At 44.7% G+C, this 15,036-nt stretch overlaps 2 protein-coding genes across 2 annotated transcripts; both read left to right on the forward strand.

Annotated features, from left to right (window-relative positions):
- The first annotated feature begins 512 nt into the window (after nt 1-512).
- Nucleotides 513-3,986, forward strand: LOC106563755 (uncharacterized). Its single transcript, XM_014129596.3, has 2 exons — nt 513-807; nt 1,819-3,986. The coding sequence occupies exon 2, from the start codon at nt 1,821-1,823 to the stop codon at nt 2,712-2,714; it is 894 nt and encodes a 297-aa protein (XP_013985071.1). The 5' UTR covers nt 513-807; nt 1,819-1,820; the 3' UTR covers nt 2,715-3,986.
- A 1,064-nt stretch (nt 3,987-5,050) lies between these two features.
- LOC106563756 (putative monooxygenase p33MONOX) lies at nt 5,051-14,634 on the forward strand. Its single transcript, XM_014129597.3, has 8 exons — nt 5,051-5,226; nt 7,155-7,259; nt 7,431-7,621; nt 10,031-10,151; nt 10,356-10,483; nt 10,741-10,853; nt 13,712-13,878; nt 14,168-14,634. Exons 2-8 carry the CDS (start codon nt 7,235-7,237, stop codon nt 14,380-14,382), a joined length of 960 nt encoding a protein of 319 aa, XP_013985072.2. The 5' UTR covers nt 5,051-5,226; nt 7,155-7,234; the 3' UTR covers nt 14,383-14,634.
- The last annotated feature ends 402 nt before the right edge of the window (nt 14,635-15,036 follow it).

Consider the following 15,036-nt stretch of genomic DNA (forward strand, 5'->3'; position numbering starts at 1 on the left):
CTCTGGATCAGAGCATCTGCTAAATAACTGTAATGTTGTCCCTAGATGGAGTAGAGGAACAGTAGAATAGGTATGAGCCATATTGCATCTCTGCCCTGTGTTGAATCCTAGGGCCCATTAACCTCTCCTCCTCACAATATCTCTCCTCCTCTCCTCCTCACAATAACTCTCCTCCTCACAATATCTCTTCTCCTCATGATATTTCTCCTCCAACGCCTCCTCTCATTCTCTCCTCATCACGATATCTCTCCTCCTCTCTAAATGCAGCCTCTTTCCTCCTCTTCCTCCCTTGCCTAACCTCCTCCTCTTCTTCTCTCTATTCCTCTCCACCCACTCCTTGTTTCTCCTACACTGTACATCCATAAAATCAATTTTGCACATGATTATGCTCAGCCACAGAATGGGATGGAGGTGCTATTTTTAGCCGGCTAAGGGAGGAGAGGGAGAGCAGGGAAGCGAGAGAGAAAAGGGGGTGGGGACAAGTCATTATTTTCGTGCTGTAGCTGTAGCTGGGGAGAGATTGGAGATCACCAGTTGGTTAGAGGCAGCTTGGTTGGAGATCCCCAGTTGGTTGGAGGCAGCTTGGCTAGAGGCAGCTTGGTCGGAGATCACCAGTTGGTTGGAGGCAGCTTGGCTAGAGGCAGCTTGGTCGGCAATCACCAGTTGGTTGGAGGCAGCTTGGCTAGAGGCAGCTTGGTCGGCGATCACCAGTTGGTTGGAGGCAGCTTGGCAAGAGGGTGAGAGAGGGGTGAGAGCAGGCAACGGAGACGAGCAAACGACACCACCTGAAAGACAGATAAGACACAGGTAAGAAGCTCTGCTATGTTCTACATAGAACAGGCAAAGCCAGACCCCTGGACTGATAGCTATACAAATCGATGGTACGTGCCCTGAGGAAATTAAATGGTTATATCAGAGCATGCATGGCCAAGCAATAACTACACTGGCATCTTCTGTTAAAATAGACACACTGATGCGCTATGGATTTTTGTTATATGTATACACATGTTTAAAATGTAATTAATTCAAGTATGTGGGATGTGTAAAGCAGATGTACGTCATTGGAGATGAGGTTATGTAATAGAGATTTGGTTTGTTATGCACTCAGTCCCCTGCCTAATGTGGGTTAGTAACACTGACTGGCTGTTCATTTTCCAGTCTGTCTTCTTGACCACTGTTCCTGAGACATAATGAGTTGTTCCTGAGACATAATGAGTTGTTCCTGAGACATAATGAGTTGTTCCTGAGACATAATGAGTTGTTCCTGAGACATAATGAGTTGTTCCTGAGAAAACATTAGGAGGATAGGAGGGAGGGGCATGATGGGTCCTAAAATGGAGAGCTGTGTCATGTTGCCCTCAAGAAAAGGAAAGGTGGTAGTGTAAGCCCACCCAAAGGTCATTTTTGAATTTTTGTTCTTACATATTTATTTGTGTGTGGGAATATATTTTTGTTGTTAGGTGGGTGGATTATGTGTGCGTGTGCAAGTGTGTGCCCACTTTGCTCTCCTATTGCATTGTAATATGAGCACACTCTGAGATGTGGTGAGGGAGAGGTTACCATGGAGACAGGCTCAGCACATCTTCCTGTAAACGATTGCACATACGCACTTTCAAAACGCATGTTACACTTTGCCTGTATTTTAATTTAGCCTCTATTCAATTAACTAGATGATAATTGATCATTCATGCCATAATTATCATGGCATTGTTTACATTTTACCAAATCCAAGCTTTACAAAAACAAAATCTCTCAATCATTCCGAGGCTCTTCCCAGAGACTGACCTGACCAGCCTCTCTCTCTCTCCTGTTTCCCAGGCATGCGTCCCCGCTCCAGACTCCTGGCTAAGAGGGGCCTACCCACCATCAGGGAGGGATATGAGGAGCTGGTCCAGGACATGAACCAGGCCAACAGCCTCCACCTCCCTCCCCATGGCCAGGTCCACTCCTCTCTGTCTACCCAGGACTACTTCCTGTCCATCTGTCAGCTCGCCCGCCCAACCTTCCCCCTGGCCCAACCTGACTGTGACATCCTCACTGTGGGCTCGATGGCCTCTCTGAGGCCCTGTCTGAGGCTGCACAGACTGAGGGACCCTGTGCCACTCTGTCAGCCTCTGATTTCCAACGTCAGCCACCACACACAGCTAGAGCAGGAGGAGGGTCAGAGTGAGTGTAGTGGCCCAGAGAGAGTGGTGGATGTCAGCTCAGGTCAGACCTCCAGTAGGGTTCTTGCCAGTGTCTCTGACCCCCTAGAGTTAATCTACGGTCATGGGGAGGCACTCCTCTTAGCTGCCTGTCGCGCCCCTGACTCACAGGGCTGTAAGGGTGAGGGGAGAGAGAGTGTGACCCAGCGTCGGCCACAACCCCCGCTACGCGCAGACAGTTTCTCACGCATGTGTTCCGCGCCTCTGACACAGCACAAAGGCAGCTGCCCTGAGCTCTGCCTGATGGACCCCTCTGACCAAGAGAAGCCAAACGCTGACCCTGCTCCACCACAGACATCTTCATCAGACCAGCAGAAACCTGATGCCTCCAGCCCACTCTCCTGGAGGTTCCAGAACGACTCAGACAGGGCCCCTGCTGGTGGGAGGGGGAAGTGCACTCGCTACATGGACAAACACACAATGGTATCACACTGGATCGCTGACTGTCGCTCGGCCTGGAGAGAAGCCAGAGTCAGGGTGTGCATGCTTCCTGCCATAGCAGAGATGTAGACACATAGATCAGGTACAACCCTGTTAAGCCCTGCTGAGTATTGTACATAATGGATCCTTGATGTACTATACTTCCCACTTGATTGGTATGTTTGGACAATGCAGGCCCATATTGCAACATCTTCTCCTCAATGAGTTTTCATGCCTGACCTTTTTTTTTTTTTTTTACAGTTTGTAGTTTAAGACATATTGTAAACTAGCGTATGCCTCACAAAATATCACAGTCGGTGGAAAATTGATCATGCCTATAGAAGACATCAGCATTAGGGTAGCCTTTGGAATCCAGGCTTCTTACAGTAGTTGAACGAGACAGGATTTTGGAAGACTAGTATTTGGGTGAACAAAGATATGTGGAAAAGATGCTGAATTTTCTAAGAGGATTATGTACAAAGACCTATCATTAAAAAACATGACGGATTCTAATCTTTCCGGTGTAGCGAGTGAGTGATTCCATAACTATCGCACTCCGTTCTCTGCTAATGATAACTCTGGTCAAATCCCGTTGGCAGCTAAAACAGGAAAACCATTCTACTTTGAGTGTTTCATAACAAGTGAAATGGTACAGTGATAGAATCATAACTGAAGAAAATGTGATCCTAGAGCTAGTTCAGGCTCCCAATAGCAGAGTATTTAAACTCAGATTATTCCCAGTGGTTCTGAAAATGTCTCTTGTGATTTCCTCTTCCCTGTATGATATATGAGTTATGCAATGACAATGTAGGTGTGTGCAAAACTGATCAGTCTATTTCAATCTTCCACTTAATAAAGCCATGATGAAATAGTACAGATATTTTCAATCACATCATGTAATTCCCACTGAGTGAAACAGCATGTGAGATTGTTGTATTTGACTTTTTAATTGTGTGTTCTAATGGTCCTCCATGATGTACAATGTCTGTCAAAATATATCAATTGAAAGACAACAATATTATCATTGACTTGTAAATGGTTGAGAGTGCAATCATGCTCTCGAGTGGTGCAGTGGTCTAAGGCACTGTATTGCAGTGCTAGAGGCGTCACTACAGACCCTGGTTTGTTTCCAGGCTATGTCACAACCGGCCCGTAATCGGGAGTCCCATAGGGCGGCGCACAATTGGCCCAGCATTGTTCGGGTTAGGGGAGGGTTTGGCCGGGGGTGGTAGGCCGTCATTGTAAATAAGAATTTGTTCTTAACTGACTTGCCTGGTTAAAAAAAATAATTTGATCATGTATAGTATGGCTTTTGTACCTCTTTCCATTGTTGACCAGTAATCTAATAAATGATGTGTTTCACCCTGCCTGTGATTGTCAGTCAATATGCTCCAAAACATAGACCTTTGCACTTCTCTTAAATAATTCTCAATCTTTCCTTAAAATAAGTTGTTATTGGATTGTAGACATTGCAAAAAAATGCTTTGGGGGGGAAACCTTAAGTTTACAATGTTAATTAAGAACATGAAAACAAATGACAAGGACAAAATGATTGGCACCAAGGAGCTAATACTTGATTAAACAGTCTTTGGCGAAGATTAACTTGCTGCACCTTTCTACTGCCAATTTGGCCCACTCTCCAGCTGCAAACTGTTACATTTCTTCAGTGTTGAGTGGGGTCTTTCACTAACTGCTGTTTTCAGATCTTGCCATAGGTTTATGAGTCAGATCTGGACTCATCACTGATTCAGATCTGGACTCATCACTCCAGTGTTTATTCTCAAACCATTCCTGGGTGCTTTTAGATGTGTGTCTGAGTTGTCCTGCTGGAAGACACACAAACTTCAACACAGACAGATATGTTGGTCTCCAAAACACCTTGATAATCTGCTGATTTCACAATGTCTTGCACACCTTTAAGGCCCCCAGTACCAGAGGCAGCAAAGCAACCCCACAGCATTATCGAACTTCCCCCATGTTTGATTGTTGGGAGGGTGTTATTTTCTTTGAATGCTTATAGTGCTTCTAGCATTATACTGCAAGATAAACAACATGGGTGGTAGTTCAGTCCAGTATCTTCAGTGAGATTTATAGCATGGTAAATAACTGATGAGAATTTCCTAAAATTAACCAGGGACGTTATTTATATATAAAAAGAAAAGGAATTAGATTACAATGTATATAAAACGTAGTTTCAAGACCTCGTATGTGTAAGCCTTGTTATGGACATTGCTATCTGAATATCAACGGTATCAGTCCAATGGTAGATTTGTGCAAACATGTCACACAGTGCCCCTAGTGACAGGAGTCAGGACCTAACAATCAAATCAAATCAAATAAAATGGTATTGCATTTGCCACATGCGTCGAATACAGCATACTTCGATTTTACGGTCCACTTTGCTGGTTATGTTGTCGCGAGACTACACAAAACCACGTACCATCACTGTGCGGAATTTCCTTTATTCTTCACATAGGGAACTGGATATCATGGCCGAGATGTGTCTTTGGTGTTCTGTAACCTTTCCCATTGACATTGTAAGGTTACGGCTGTCTGCATCTTTAACGTGTCTGTTGTAAGCGGCGTGGGGCCTTTTTATCTGGTAAGTTTAAACTAAATTGTACGTGTTAGATCGTGTTTTTCACTCTATCGTCACCATTGTTGCGGTTACCCAGGCATCATGATCGCTCGCTAGCAAGCTGAGACTTCTCAATTACTCACTAGCTTGCTGTGGCTGGTCATCTGCTTCGTATAATGCAATTGAAAGTTTATTGTTGTAGTTCGGCATTAGATTTTATTTGACCAACAAACCGTTTTGGTCGCTCAGAACCGCTATTCTATTCCTCTCGATGTGTCAATTATCACCGTCTAACGTTACACCGTCTGACACGTAACGTAAAATCGATAAGAAATGATTAGATGATCCGATGAATGTAATTGTGTGCCATATTCACGGATATGAACTAGTGTTTATAAGGGGAAACGTAGTCATTTGCACAACTGAATGCTTTCAACCGAAATGTGTCTTCCGCATTTAACCCAACCCCTCTGAATCAGAGAGGCTGCATTAATCGACGCCCAGGGAACAATTGTTGTGGGGATGAAATGCCTTGCTCAAGGGCAGAACCTTGCCTGCTCGGGGATTCGAACAAGCAGCTTTTCAGTTACTGTCCCAACTCGCTATCTGCTAGATTACCAGTCACACATAACTATATAGCCGTATACTGTGCTGTTCTGACGATGTAGGCTATTATCTGCTGTAGTTTAGAGCTGTTGTTCTGAACATGGCCTCAGCCACAGACCACCTGTCTGACATGTCCTCTTCTTATTGCTGTATTTTGTTCTTTTCCAGCTTTCCAGGTCTGTACTCCTCCTCCTGTCCCACAATGCTTTATCAGCAGGCCTTAATGTCTGAGCCAGATAAACCCAGCCTATTGTAGCGGTCATTTTCCATTCAGCACTACACACATGGTTAGCATGGGCCTCTATATCAGGATGTTGGGGGGCCACAAAAAATTAGTACCGGTACGCACATCCATACACACACACAACCATTTTAGGCCCTGAGGCCCTAAGCGAAATTTTGTTGCCCCCCCCACCTTGCGAGCAAAATATTTTAACAGACCTGCAATTCTACACATTTTTGCCATGGGTTGTAGAGAAAAGATTGCAGATCTAAAGCAAGTTTTCTGCAATTCTACACATTTTGCCATCTGGCGGTGAGAAGACTTTGCAGTTTAATGTAATTCTATTAATTATGCCATTGGGCAGAGAGAAAAATGGGACATTTTACTGCTAATATCCTGCAATTCTACACATTTTGCGAATGGGGGGGGGGCGGGCGGGGGAATTGATCAGCGGGCCTAAAGGAGGTCGGATCACCAGTTGCCCATCTCTGCTCTATAGCATTGAACTAGCCTACATTTCAGGTCGTGTTCTGTAGTGAAGACTTCGACCTCCCTGGCACATTTGTCCAGACTGCTTTCTCAAATAGCACGGAAGAATGGAACACTAAAACAGAACACAACACCATATCAGCTGCCAAGTAGCAAAATATTGACTCACCCCAGCGGCGCAATGCTGTTAATAACAAGCTGTTACCCTTGTTTTGACTAAGGCTGTCAATAAACGAGCTGTTACCCTTGTTTTGACTAAGGCTGTCAATAAACAAGCTGTTACCCATGTTTTGACTAAGGCTGTCAATAAACGAGCTGTTACCCTTGTTTTGACTAAGGCTGTCAATAAACAAGCTGTTACCCTTGTTTTGACTAAGGCCGTCAATAAACGAGCTGTTACCCTTGTTTTGACTAAGGCCGTCAATAAACGAGCTGTTACCCTTGTTTTGACTAAGGTTGCTTGCTGTCATTGGCCACTGACTCCAGCATGCACCTGGAAGTTTTCCCATGATTATCTGATATTGTTTCTTTGAAATGAGCATGTACACTGTACATTTTAATTACATATAAAATAGTGATTTAAAAAAGGTTTTTCTGGGTTGTTGAAATTTGATATTCTCTTCCTCCCCCGAAGGTCCAGTCCAATCTTTTGTCAGGTTGGATTCATCTGAACACTACCTCATTGTCAGCCATAAGAGTCAGCCTTCTGAAACAATGTCCAGGTCAGGAGATATACCAGGTAGGGCTGGGGGGCAGTGAGAGTGGGCATTACAGTGTTGTGTACTTGTTTTTAAATTGTGATGTTATATGTAAACATATGCTTCCAACACATATAGCTCATCATTTAATCTATTTCAAGACCATTTTGAGTCATTTTTAGAGTTTTAATGCTTCAGCGTTCCCCCCTCAGCCCTGGAGTCTGGGACCTCAGAGGGGCTCCTGGGAGGCATGTCTCTACCTGTTGGCATGACCCGCCGTGCCTTGAGCTATGATGACAACATGGAGGCACCCATGTCGCCGCCTCCCTCTGATATCACCATCAACAACCTGTGGGCGAAGAGGCCCGTCGTCCCACCCAGGAGGTTTCGTCACCAGGCTGAGGTAGATGCCACACTTCCACTGCTCTCCAGCCTCACAGTTCAGATGGTGCTGTGTCTGTCTGTCAGTGGAGGCTGCTGAGCGGTTGATGGCTCGTAATGGGTGGAACAGAGCGAAATGGAATGGCATCAAACACATGGAAACCATTAGTTTGCTGTATTTGCTATCATTCCACTGATTCCGCTCCAGCCATTACCGCGAGCCTGTTCTCCCCAATTAAGGTGCCACCAAACTCCTGTGCCGTCAGTATTCGTAAAGCATCTCGGGGTAGGAGTGTTGATCTAGAATCAGGTCCCCCGTCTATGTAAACGGATTCATTAGATCTATAAAAAAAACTGATACTACATCAGCCCTCATACTCTGACACGCTGATGTGTGTATGTAATGCCATTCTACTAGGCTATGTTCAGATCCTGTTGTATTGCTGCATTACTATAGTTAATAAGTACTGTACATACAGTGCATTCGGCAAGTATTCAGACCCCTTGACTTTTTCCACATTTTGTTACGTTACAGCCTTATTCTGTAATGAATTAAATTGTTTTTTCCCCCCCTCAATCTACACACAATACCCAATAATGATAAAGCAAAAACAGGTTTTTAGATATGTTTGCAAATGTATAAAATAAAAAAAACTGATAACATTTACATAAGTATTCAGATCCTTTACTCAGTACTTTGTTGAAGCACATTTGGCAGCGATTGCATCCTCGAGTCTTCTTGGGTATTACACTAAAAGCTTGGCACACCTGTATTTGGGAGTTTCTCTCAAGCTCTGTCAGGTTGGATGGGGTGCGTCGCTGCACAGCTGTTTTCAGGTCTCTCCAGAGATGTTCAAGTCTGGGCTCTGGCTGGGCCACTCAAGGACATTCAGAGACTTGTCCCGAAGCCACTCCTACATTGTCTTGGCTCTGTGCTTAGGGTTGTTGTCCTGTTGGAAGTTGAACCTTCACCCCAGTCTGAGGTCCTGAGCGCTCCGGAGAAGGTTTTCATCAAGGATCTCTGTACTTTTCTACGATTTCCCTCGATCCTGACTAGTCTCCCAGTCCCTGCTGAAAAACAACCCTACAGCATGATGCTGCCACCACCATGCTTCACCGTAGGGATGGTGCCAGGTTTCCTCCAGACGTGACGCTTGGCATTCAGGCCAAGGAGTTCAATCTTGGTTTCATCAGACCAGAGAATCTTGTTTCTCATGGTCTGAGAGTCCTTAAGGTGACTTTTGGCAAACTCCAAGCGGGCTGTCATGTGCCTTTTTACTGAGGAGTGGCTTCCGTCTGGCTGCTCTACCATAAAGGCCTGATTGGTGGAGTGCTGCAGAGATGGTAGTCCTTCTAGAAGGTTCTCCCATCTCCCCGGAGGAACTCTAGAGCTCTGTCAGAGTGACCATCGGGTTCTTGGTCAACTCCCTGATCAAGGCCCTTCTCCCCCGATTGCTCAGTTTGGCCGTGTGGCCAGCTCTAGGAAGAATCTTGGTGGTTCCAAACTTCTTCCATTTAAGAATGATGGAGGCCACTGTGTTCTTGGGGACCATCAATGCTGCAGAAATGTTTTGGTACCCTTCCCCAGATCTGTGCCTTGACACAATCCTCTCTCAGAGCTCTAAGGACAATTCCTTCAACCTCATGGCTTGGTTTTTGCTCTGACATGCACTGTCAACTGTGGTACCTTATATAGACAACTGTGTGCCTTTTTTCTAAATCATGTCCAATGAATTAAATTTACCACAGGTGGACTCAAATCAAGTTGTTGTAGAAACATCACAAGGATGATCAATTGAAACAGGATGCACCTGAGCTCAAATTCGAGTCTCCTAGCAAAGGGTTTGAATACTTATGCAAAAAAGGTATTTCGGTAAAAAAAATTATACATTTAAAAAATGTCAAAACCTATGTGCACTTTGTCATTATTGGGTATTGTGTGTAGATGAGGGGGAAAAAAATATTTTGTCAATTTTAGAATAAAGTTGTACTGTAACAAAATGTGAATGGGCAAGACAAAAAAGTAAATGCCTTTGAATGGGGTAGGGTCATAGGTGCCAGGTGCACCGGTTTGTGTCAAGAACAGCAACGCTGCAGGGTTTTTCATGCTCAACAGTTTTATGTGTGTATCAAGAATGGTCCACCACCCAAAGGACATCCAGCCAACTTGACACAACTGTGGGAAGCATTGGCGTCAACATGGGCCAGCATCGCTGTGGAACGCTTTCGACACCTTGTAGAGTCCACGCCTGACAAATTTAAGCTGTAGTGGTGGGGGAGTGCAGTTCAATATTAGGAAGGTGTTAATGTTTTTTTTTTTACTCTGTGTCTATGACCCCAGGTGTACCTATTCATGCAAATGCTCCTCTAACTGCCTCTGTGATCCATTGGTGTGTTTTTTTTCCCCCATCTTTTTTCCTCATTTTTAAAGGAGGATGAATCTGGAATTACCCTAACCCACGCTGCGACTTTTGACCCTGGCCACAGGCCAAATATGCCTGTCGTGGTGAAGGCCAAAGCCTCCTCCGTCATCATCAACTCTCTGATGACCAGTAAGACTTTACCATGATGGTTACTATATTGTTAGTGTATCAACCTCAGCATGACCTATTCCAATCCTGCTGCTCATTAATGGAACACTGATTAGCTTTTATTTTGATTGTAATCAAGCTCGTATTGGATAACGTTAGTCTGTCTGTCTCCTCAGCGGAGAAACACGTCCTCCTTTAATACAGTATGTTGTCTGTTTTTTCCAGAGCAAACCCAGGACAGCATGTACAGGTTTGAGCAGCAGGCTGGGCTGAGAGACACTGGGTACACCCCCCATAAGGGCCTCACTGCTGAGGAGACCCGCCACCACCACCGCATGCCTGAGTCATTCCAAGTGGGCTTTATTTTATTGCTTACCGAGGCACAACTTTATTTTCCGGGAGTCAGATAATTATTAACAGAAATATACATCCATATTTTTATTAAATGTATTTTCCTTCATGATAGGTTTGATAAAGCATCAACAAAGTGAAATCAGTGAATCCTCAAAATCTCAGTTAGCAATCTATGTCAAGGAGGAGTGATTCATAAGGTTTTACTGTTAATAATATTCATCACACTGTTTTTTTTTCCTTGATGTATTGTCTGTAGAAAATGAACATTCCAAGTGTGGATATGGGAGCTGGACATGAGGACAAGCAAACATCATCTGCTCAGTCCACCCCTAATAGCACTCCTCAGAGCTCACCGAAACAGAACCGCAGGTAAGTTCAACCATGTCCTCGTTACCATTTGTTAACTTCTATGGGCTACGTGGGACACTAGCCACCTGCGGGACACAGCCAGTGAAATATCAGGGCAGCAAATTCAAAACAACAAAATCTCATAATTCAAATTTCTCAAACATACAACTATTTTACACCATTTTAAAGATACACTTGTCCTTAATCCAACCACATTGTCCGATTTCAAAAAGGCTTTACAGCGAAAGCATAAAGTTAGATTATGTTAGGACAGTGCCAACACAAGAAAAACCACACAGACATTTTCCAAGCTGGAGAGGGGTCACAAAAACCAGAAATACAGCTAAAATTAAGCACTAACCTTTGACGATCTTCATCAGATGACACTCCTAGGACTCAATGTTACACAATACATGTATGTTTTGTTCGATAAAGTTCATATTTATATCCAAAAAACCCATTTTACATTGGCGCGTGATGTTCCGAAAATATTTTGCCTCCAAAACTGCCGGTGAATCAGCACAATTTACAAAAATACTCATCATAAACGTTGATAAAATATTAAACTGTTATTCAAAGAATTGTAGATAAGCATCTGTTTAATGCAACCGCTGTGACAGATTTCAAAAAAGCTTCACGGGGAAAGCACACTTTGCAATAATCTGAGTACGGCGCTCAGAAAAATACATCAGGCAATACAGATACCCGCCATTTTGGAGTCATCTAAAATCATAAATAGCATTATAAATATTCACTTACCTTTGATCTTCATCAGAAGGCACTTCCAGGAATCCCAGGTCCACAATAAATGTTGTTTTGTTCGATAAAGTCCATAATTTATGTCCAAATACCTCCTTGTTGTTTGCGCGTTCAGTAAGCTACTCCAAATGAAGGAAGCGCGGCAAAAATTTCACGACGTAAAGTCAAAAAAAGTACTATTTACGTTCGTAGAAACATGTCAAACGTTGTATAGCATCAATCTTTAGGGCCTTTTTAACATAAAACTTCAATAATATTCCAACCGGACGATTCCAATGTCTTGAAAAACGTTATGGAACACAGCTACCTCATCACGTGAACCTGCGCCAATGAACTCATGTCATTTTCTGAGTCACCAACTTTCCGGCCTTCTTGTTCGCCCTCTGTTCACTGCAAAAGCCTGAAACAAGGTTCTAAAGACTGTTGACATCTAGTGGAAGCCTTAGGAAGTGCAAAATGAACCCTAAGTCACTGTGTGTTAGATAGGCAATGACTTGAAAAGACTACAAGCATCAGATTTCCCACTTCCTGGTTGGATTTTTCTCAGGTTTTTGCCTGCCAAATGAGTTCTGTTATACTCACAGACATCATTCAAACAGTTTTAGAAACTTCAGAGTGTTTTCTCTCCCACTCTACTAATAATATGCAAATATTTGACTCTGGGCCCGAGTATTAGGCAGTTTACTCTGGGCACGTTTTTATGCCCCCTATACCTTGACAGGTTAAGACACTAACAGCTGACAGACGGTAGGCAATTAAGGTCACAGTTATGAAAACTTAGGACACGAAAGAGGCCTTTCTACTGACTCTGAAAACCACCAAAAGAAAGATGCCCAGGGTCCCTGCTCATCTGCGTGAATGTGCCTTAGGCATGCTGCAAGGAGGCATGAGGACTGCAGATGTGGCCAGGGCAATAAATTGCAATGTCTGTACTGTGAGATGCCTAAGACAGTGCTGCAGGGAGACAGTAGCTGATCATCCTCGCAGTGGCAGACCACATGTAACAACACCTGCACAGGATCGGTACATCCGAACATCACACCTGCGGGACAGGTACAGCATGGCAACAACAACTGCCCGAGTTACACCAGGAACACACAATCCCTCAATCAGTGCTCAGACTGTCCACAATAGGCTGAGAGAGGCTGGACTGAGGGCTTGTAGGCCTGTTGTAAGATAGGTCCTCACCAGACATCACCGGCAACAACGTCGCTTATGGGCACAAACCCACCATTGCTGGACCAGACGGGACTGGCAAAAAGTGCTCTTCACTGACAAGTTGTGGTTTTGTCTCACCAGGGGTGATGGTCGGATTCACATTTATCGTCAAAGGAATTAGCGTTACACCGAGGCCTGTACTCTGGAGCGGGATAGATTTGAAGGTGGAGGGTCCGTCATGGTCTGGGGCGGTGTGTCACAGCATCATCGGACTGAGCTTGTTGTCATTGCAGACAATCTCAATGCTGTGCGTTACAGGGAAGACATCCTCCTCCCTCATGTGGTACCCTTCCTGCAAGCTCATCCTGAAATGACCCTCCAGCATGACAATGCCACCAGCCATACTGCTCGTTCTGTGCGTGATTTCCTGCAAGACGGGAATGTCTGTGTTCTGCCATGGCCAGTGAAGAGCCCGGATCTCAATCCCATTGAGCACGTCTGGGACCTGTTGGATCGGAGGGGGAGTGCTAAGGCCATTCCCCCAGAAATGTCCAGGAACTTGCAGGTGCCTTGTTGGAAGAGTGCGGTAACATCTCACAGCAAGAACTGGCAAATCTGTTGCAGTCCATGAGGAGGAGATGCACAGCAGTACTTAATGCAGCTGGTGGCCACACCAGATACTGACTGTTACTTTTGATTTTGAGCCCCCCCCCCCCCTTGTTCAGGGACACATTATTCAATTTCTGTTAGTCACATGTCTGTTGAATCTTATGTTCATACAAATATTTACACATGTTAAGTTTGCTGAAAATAAACGCAGTTGACAGTGAGAGGTTGTTTCTTTTTTTGCCTAGTTTACATGTGCCCTTACCCACCTTATCTAAATGAGCATGAGTATGATGCCTATTCAGCGGCCACTGTAAAGTGGTTGACCATCTGGTATTTCTCTGTGTTCCTGGCAGGGGCTGGTTATCCAGCCAGAGCTCGACAGCATCTGTCAGTAGCTCTGACCTCAGTACCAGCTCTAACACCAGTGTGGATATGGGTGCTGGTGAGGGGGGAGGAGCAGTCGAACGCTGGGCTATCTTTGGACCACGTCCGGTTGTTCAGAAATCCACTACCGACCCAGGTACTGACCCCATGATTTGGGGAGGATGATATTTTACATGTTTTCATTTTGCTTCCTCTAAACTGTAATCCTGTTGGTAGATTGGCTCAATGTTCTTTGATGTGAATTACACATTAATAAGATTGTTTTTACATGGTCGTGTACAAAATCGGTACACTTGATTTTCATTGTGTAGCAGACATCCTTATTTATGGTGAATTTGTGCATTTAACAAATTCTGAGATGTTTGAGTTTCAGTCATGTTGTCATTGTTCTCCTGTCTAAGACCACTCCTGTGTATTCTCTCCAGGTGGTTTTGCTCTCCAGTCATACCGCGGGGCCCAGAAGCCTACCCCCATGGAGGTGATGAAGGCTCAGGCCACTCGGCTGGCTCATGACCCTGCTGTTAACCAACAGGCCCCTCCCAAGATGGAGATCCCCACCATGGAGAGCAGTAGACCGTCAGCACGGCCGCACAAACTCAAACCTCGAGACATAAATATCCTCACACCCTCAGGTTTCTGAGATGTACCATGTTGTCACTTCTCCTTCATTTTGTAGCTACTAGTCTAGTCTACCATCTAGTCCAAGGCTCTCCAACTCTGTTCCTGGAGAGCTACCCTCCTGTAGGTTTTTACTCCAACCCTGTTCCTGGAGAGCTACCCTCCTGTAGGTTTTTACTCCAACCCTGTTCCTGGAGATCTACTCTCCTGTAGGTTTTCACTCCAACCCTGTTCCTGGAGAGCTACCCTTCTGTAGGTTTTTACTCCAACCCTGTTCCTGGAGAGCTACCCTCCTGTAGGTTTTTACTCCAACCCTGTTCCTGGAGATCTACTCTCCTGTAGGTTTTCACTCCAACCCTGTTCCTGGAGAGCTACCCTTCTGTAGGTTTTTACTCCAACCCTGTTCCTGGAGAGCTACCCTCCTGTAGGTTTTTACTCCAACCCTGTTCCTGGAGAGCTACTCTCCTGTAGGTTTTCACTCCAACCCCAGTTGTTACTAACCTGATTCAGCTTAACATCCAGCTCATTATTGGAATCAGGACAGTAGTGCTCCAGGAACAGGGTTGGAGAGCCCTGGTCTAGTCTCTCCCCACTTCTATTATTTAACACCCTTGTTTTGCCTCAGCCATTTGCCGTGTAATAGAACCGTGTATATTTACTTTGTATGTATGGTCCG

This window comes from Salmo salar, chromosome 11 (assembly GCF_965601325.2).
Source record: "Salmo salar chromosome 11, fSalSal1, whole genome shotgun sequence".
NCBI classification, from domain to species: Eukaryota; Metazoa; Chordata; class Actinopteri; order Salmoniformes; family Salmonidae; genus Salmo; species Salmo salar.

Coding starts and splice junctions, on each gene's coding strand:
- LOC106563756 (XM_014129597.3), top strand. CDS start 7,235: ATGTCCAGGTCAGGAGATATACCAG. Junction 7,260..7,430: donor CAGGTCAGGAGATATACCAG/GTAGGGCTGGGG, acceptor TTCCCCCCTCAG/CCCTGGAGTCTGGGACCTCA. Junction 10,152..10,355: donor CATCAACTCTCTGATGACCA/GTAAGACTTTAC, acceptor TGTTTTTTCCAG/AGCAAACCCAGGACAGCATG.
- LOC106563755 (XM_014129596.3), top strand. CDS start 1,821: ATGCGTCCCCGCTCCAGACTCCTGGCTAAGAGGGGCCTACCCACCATC.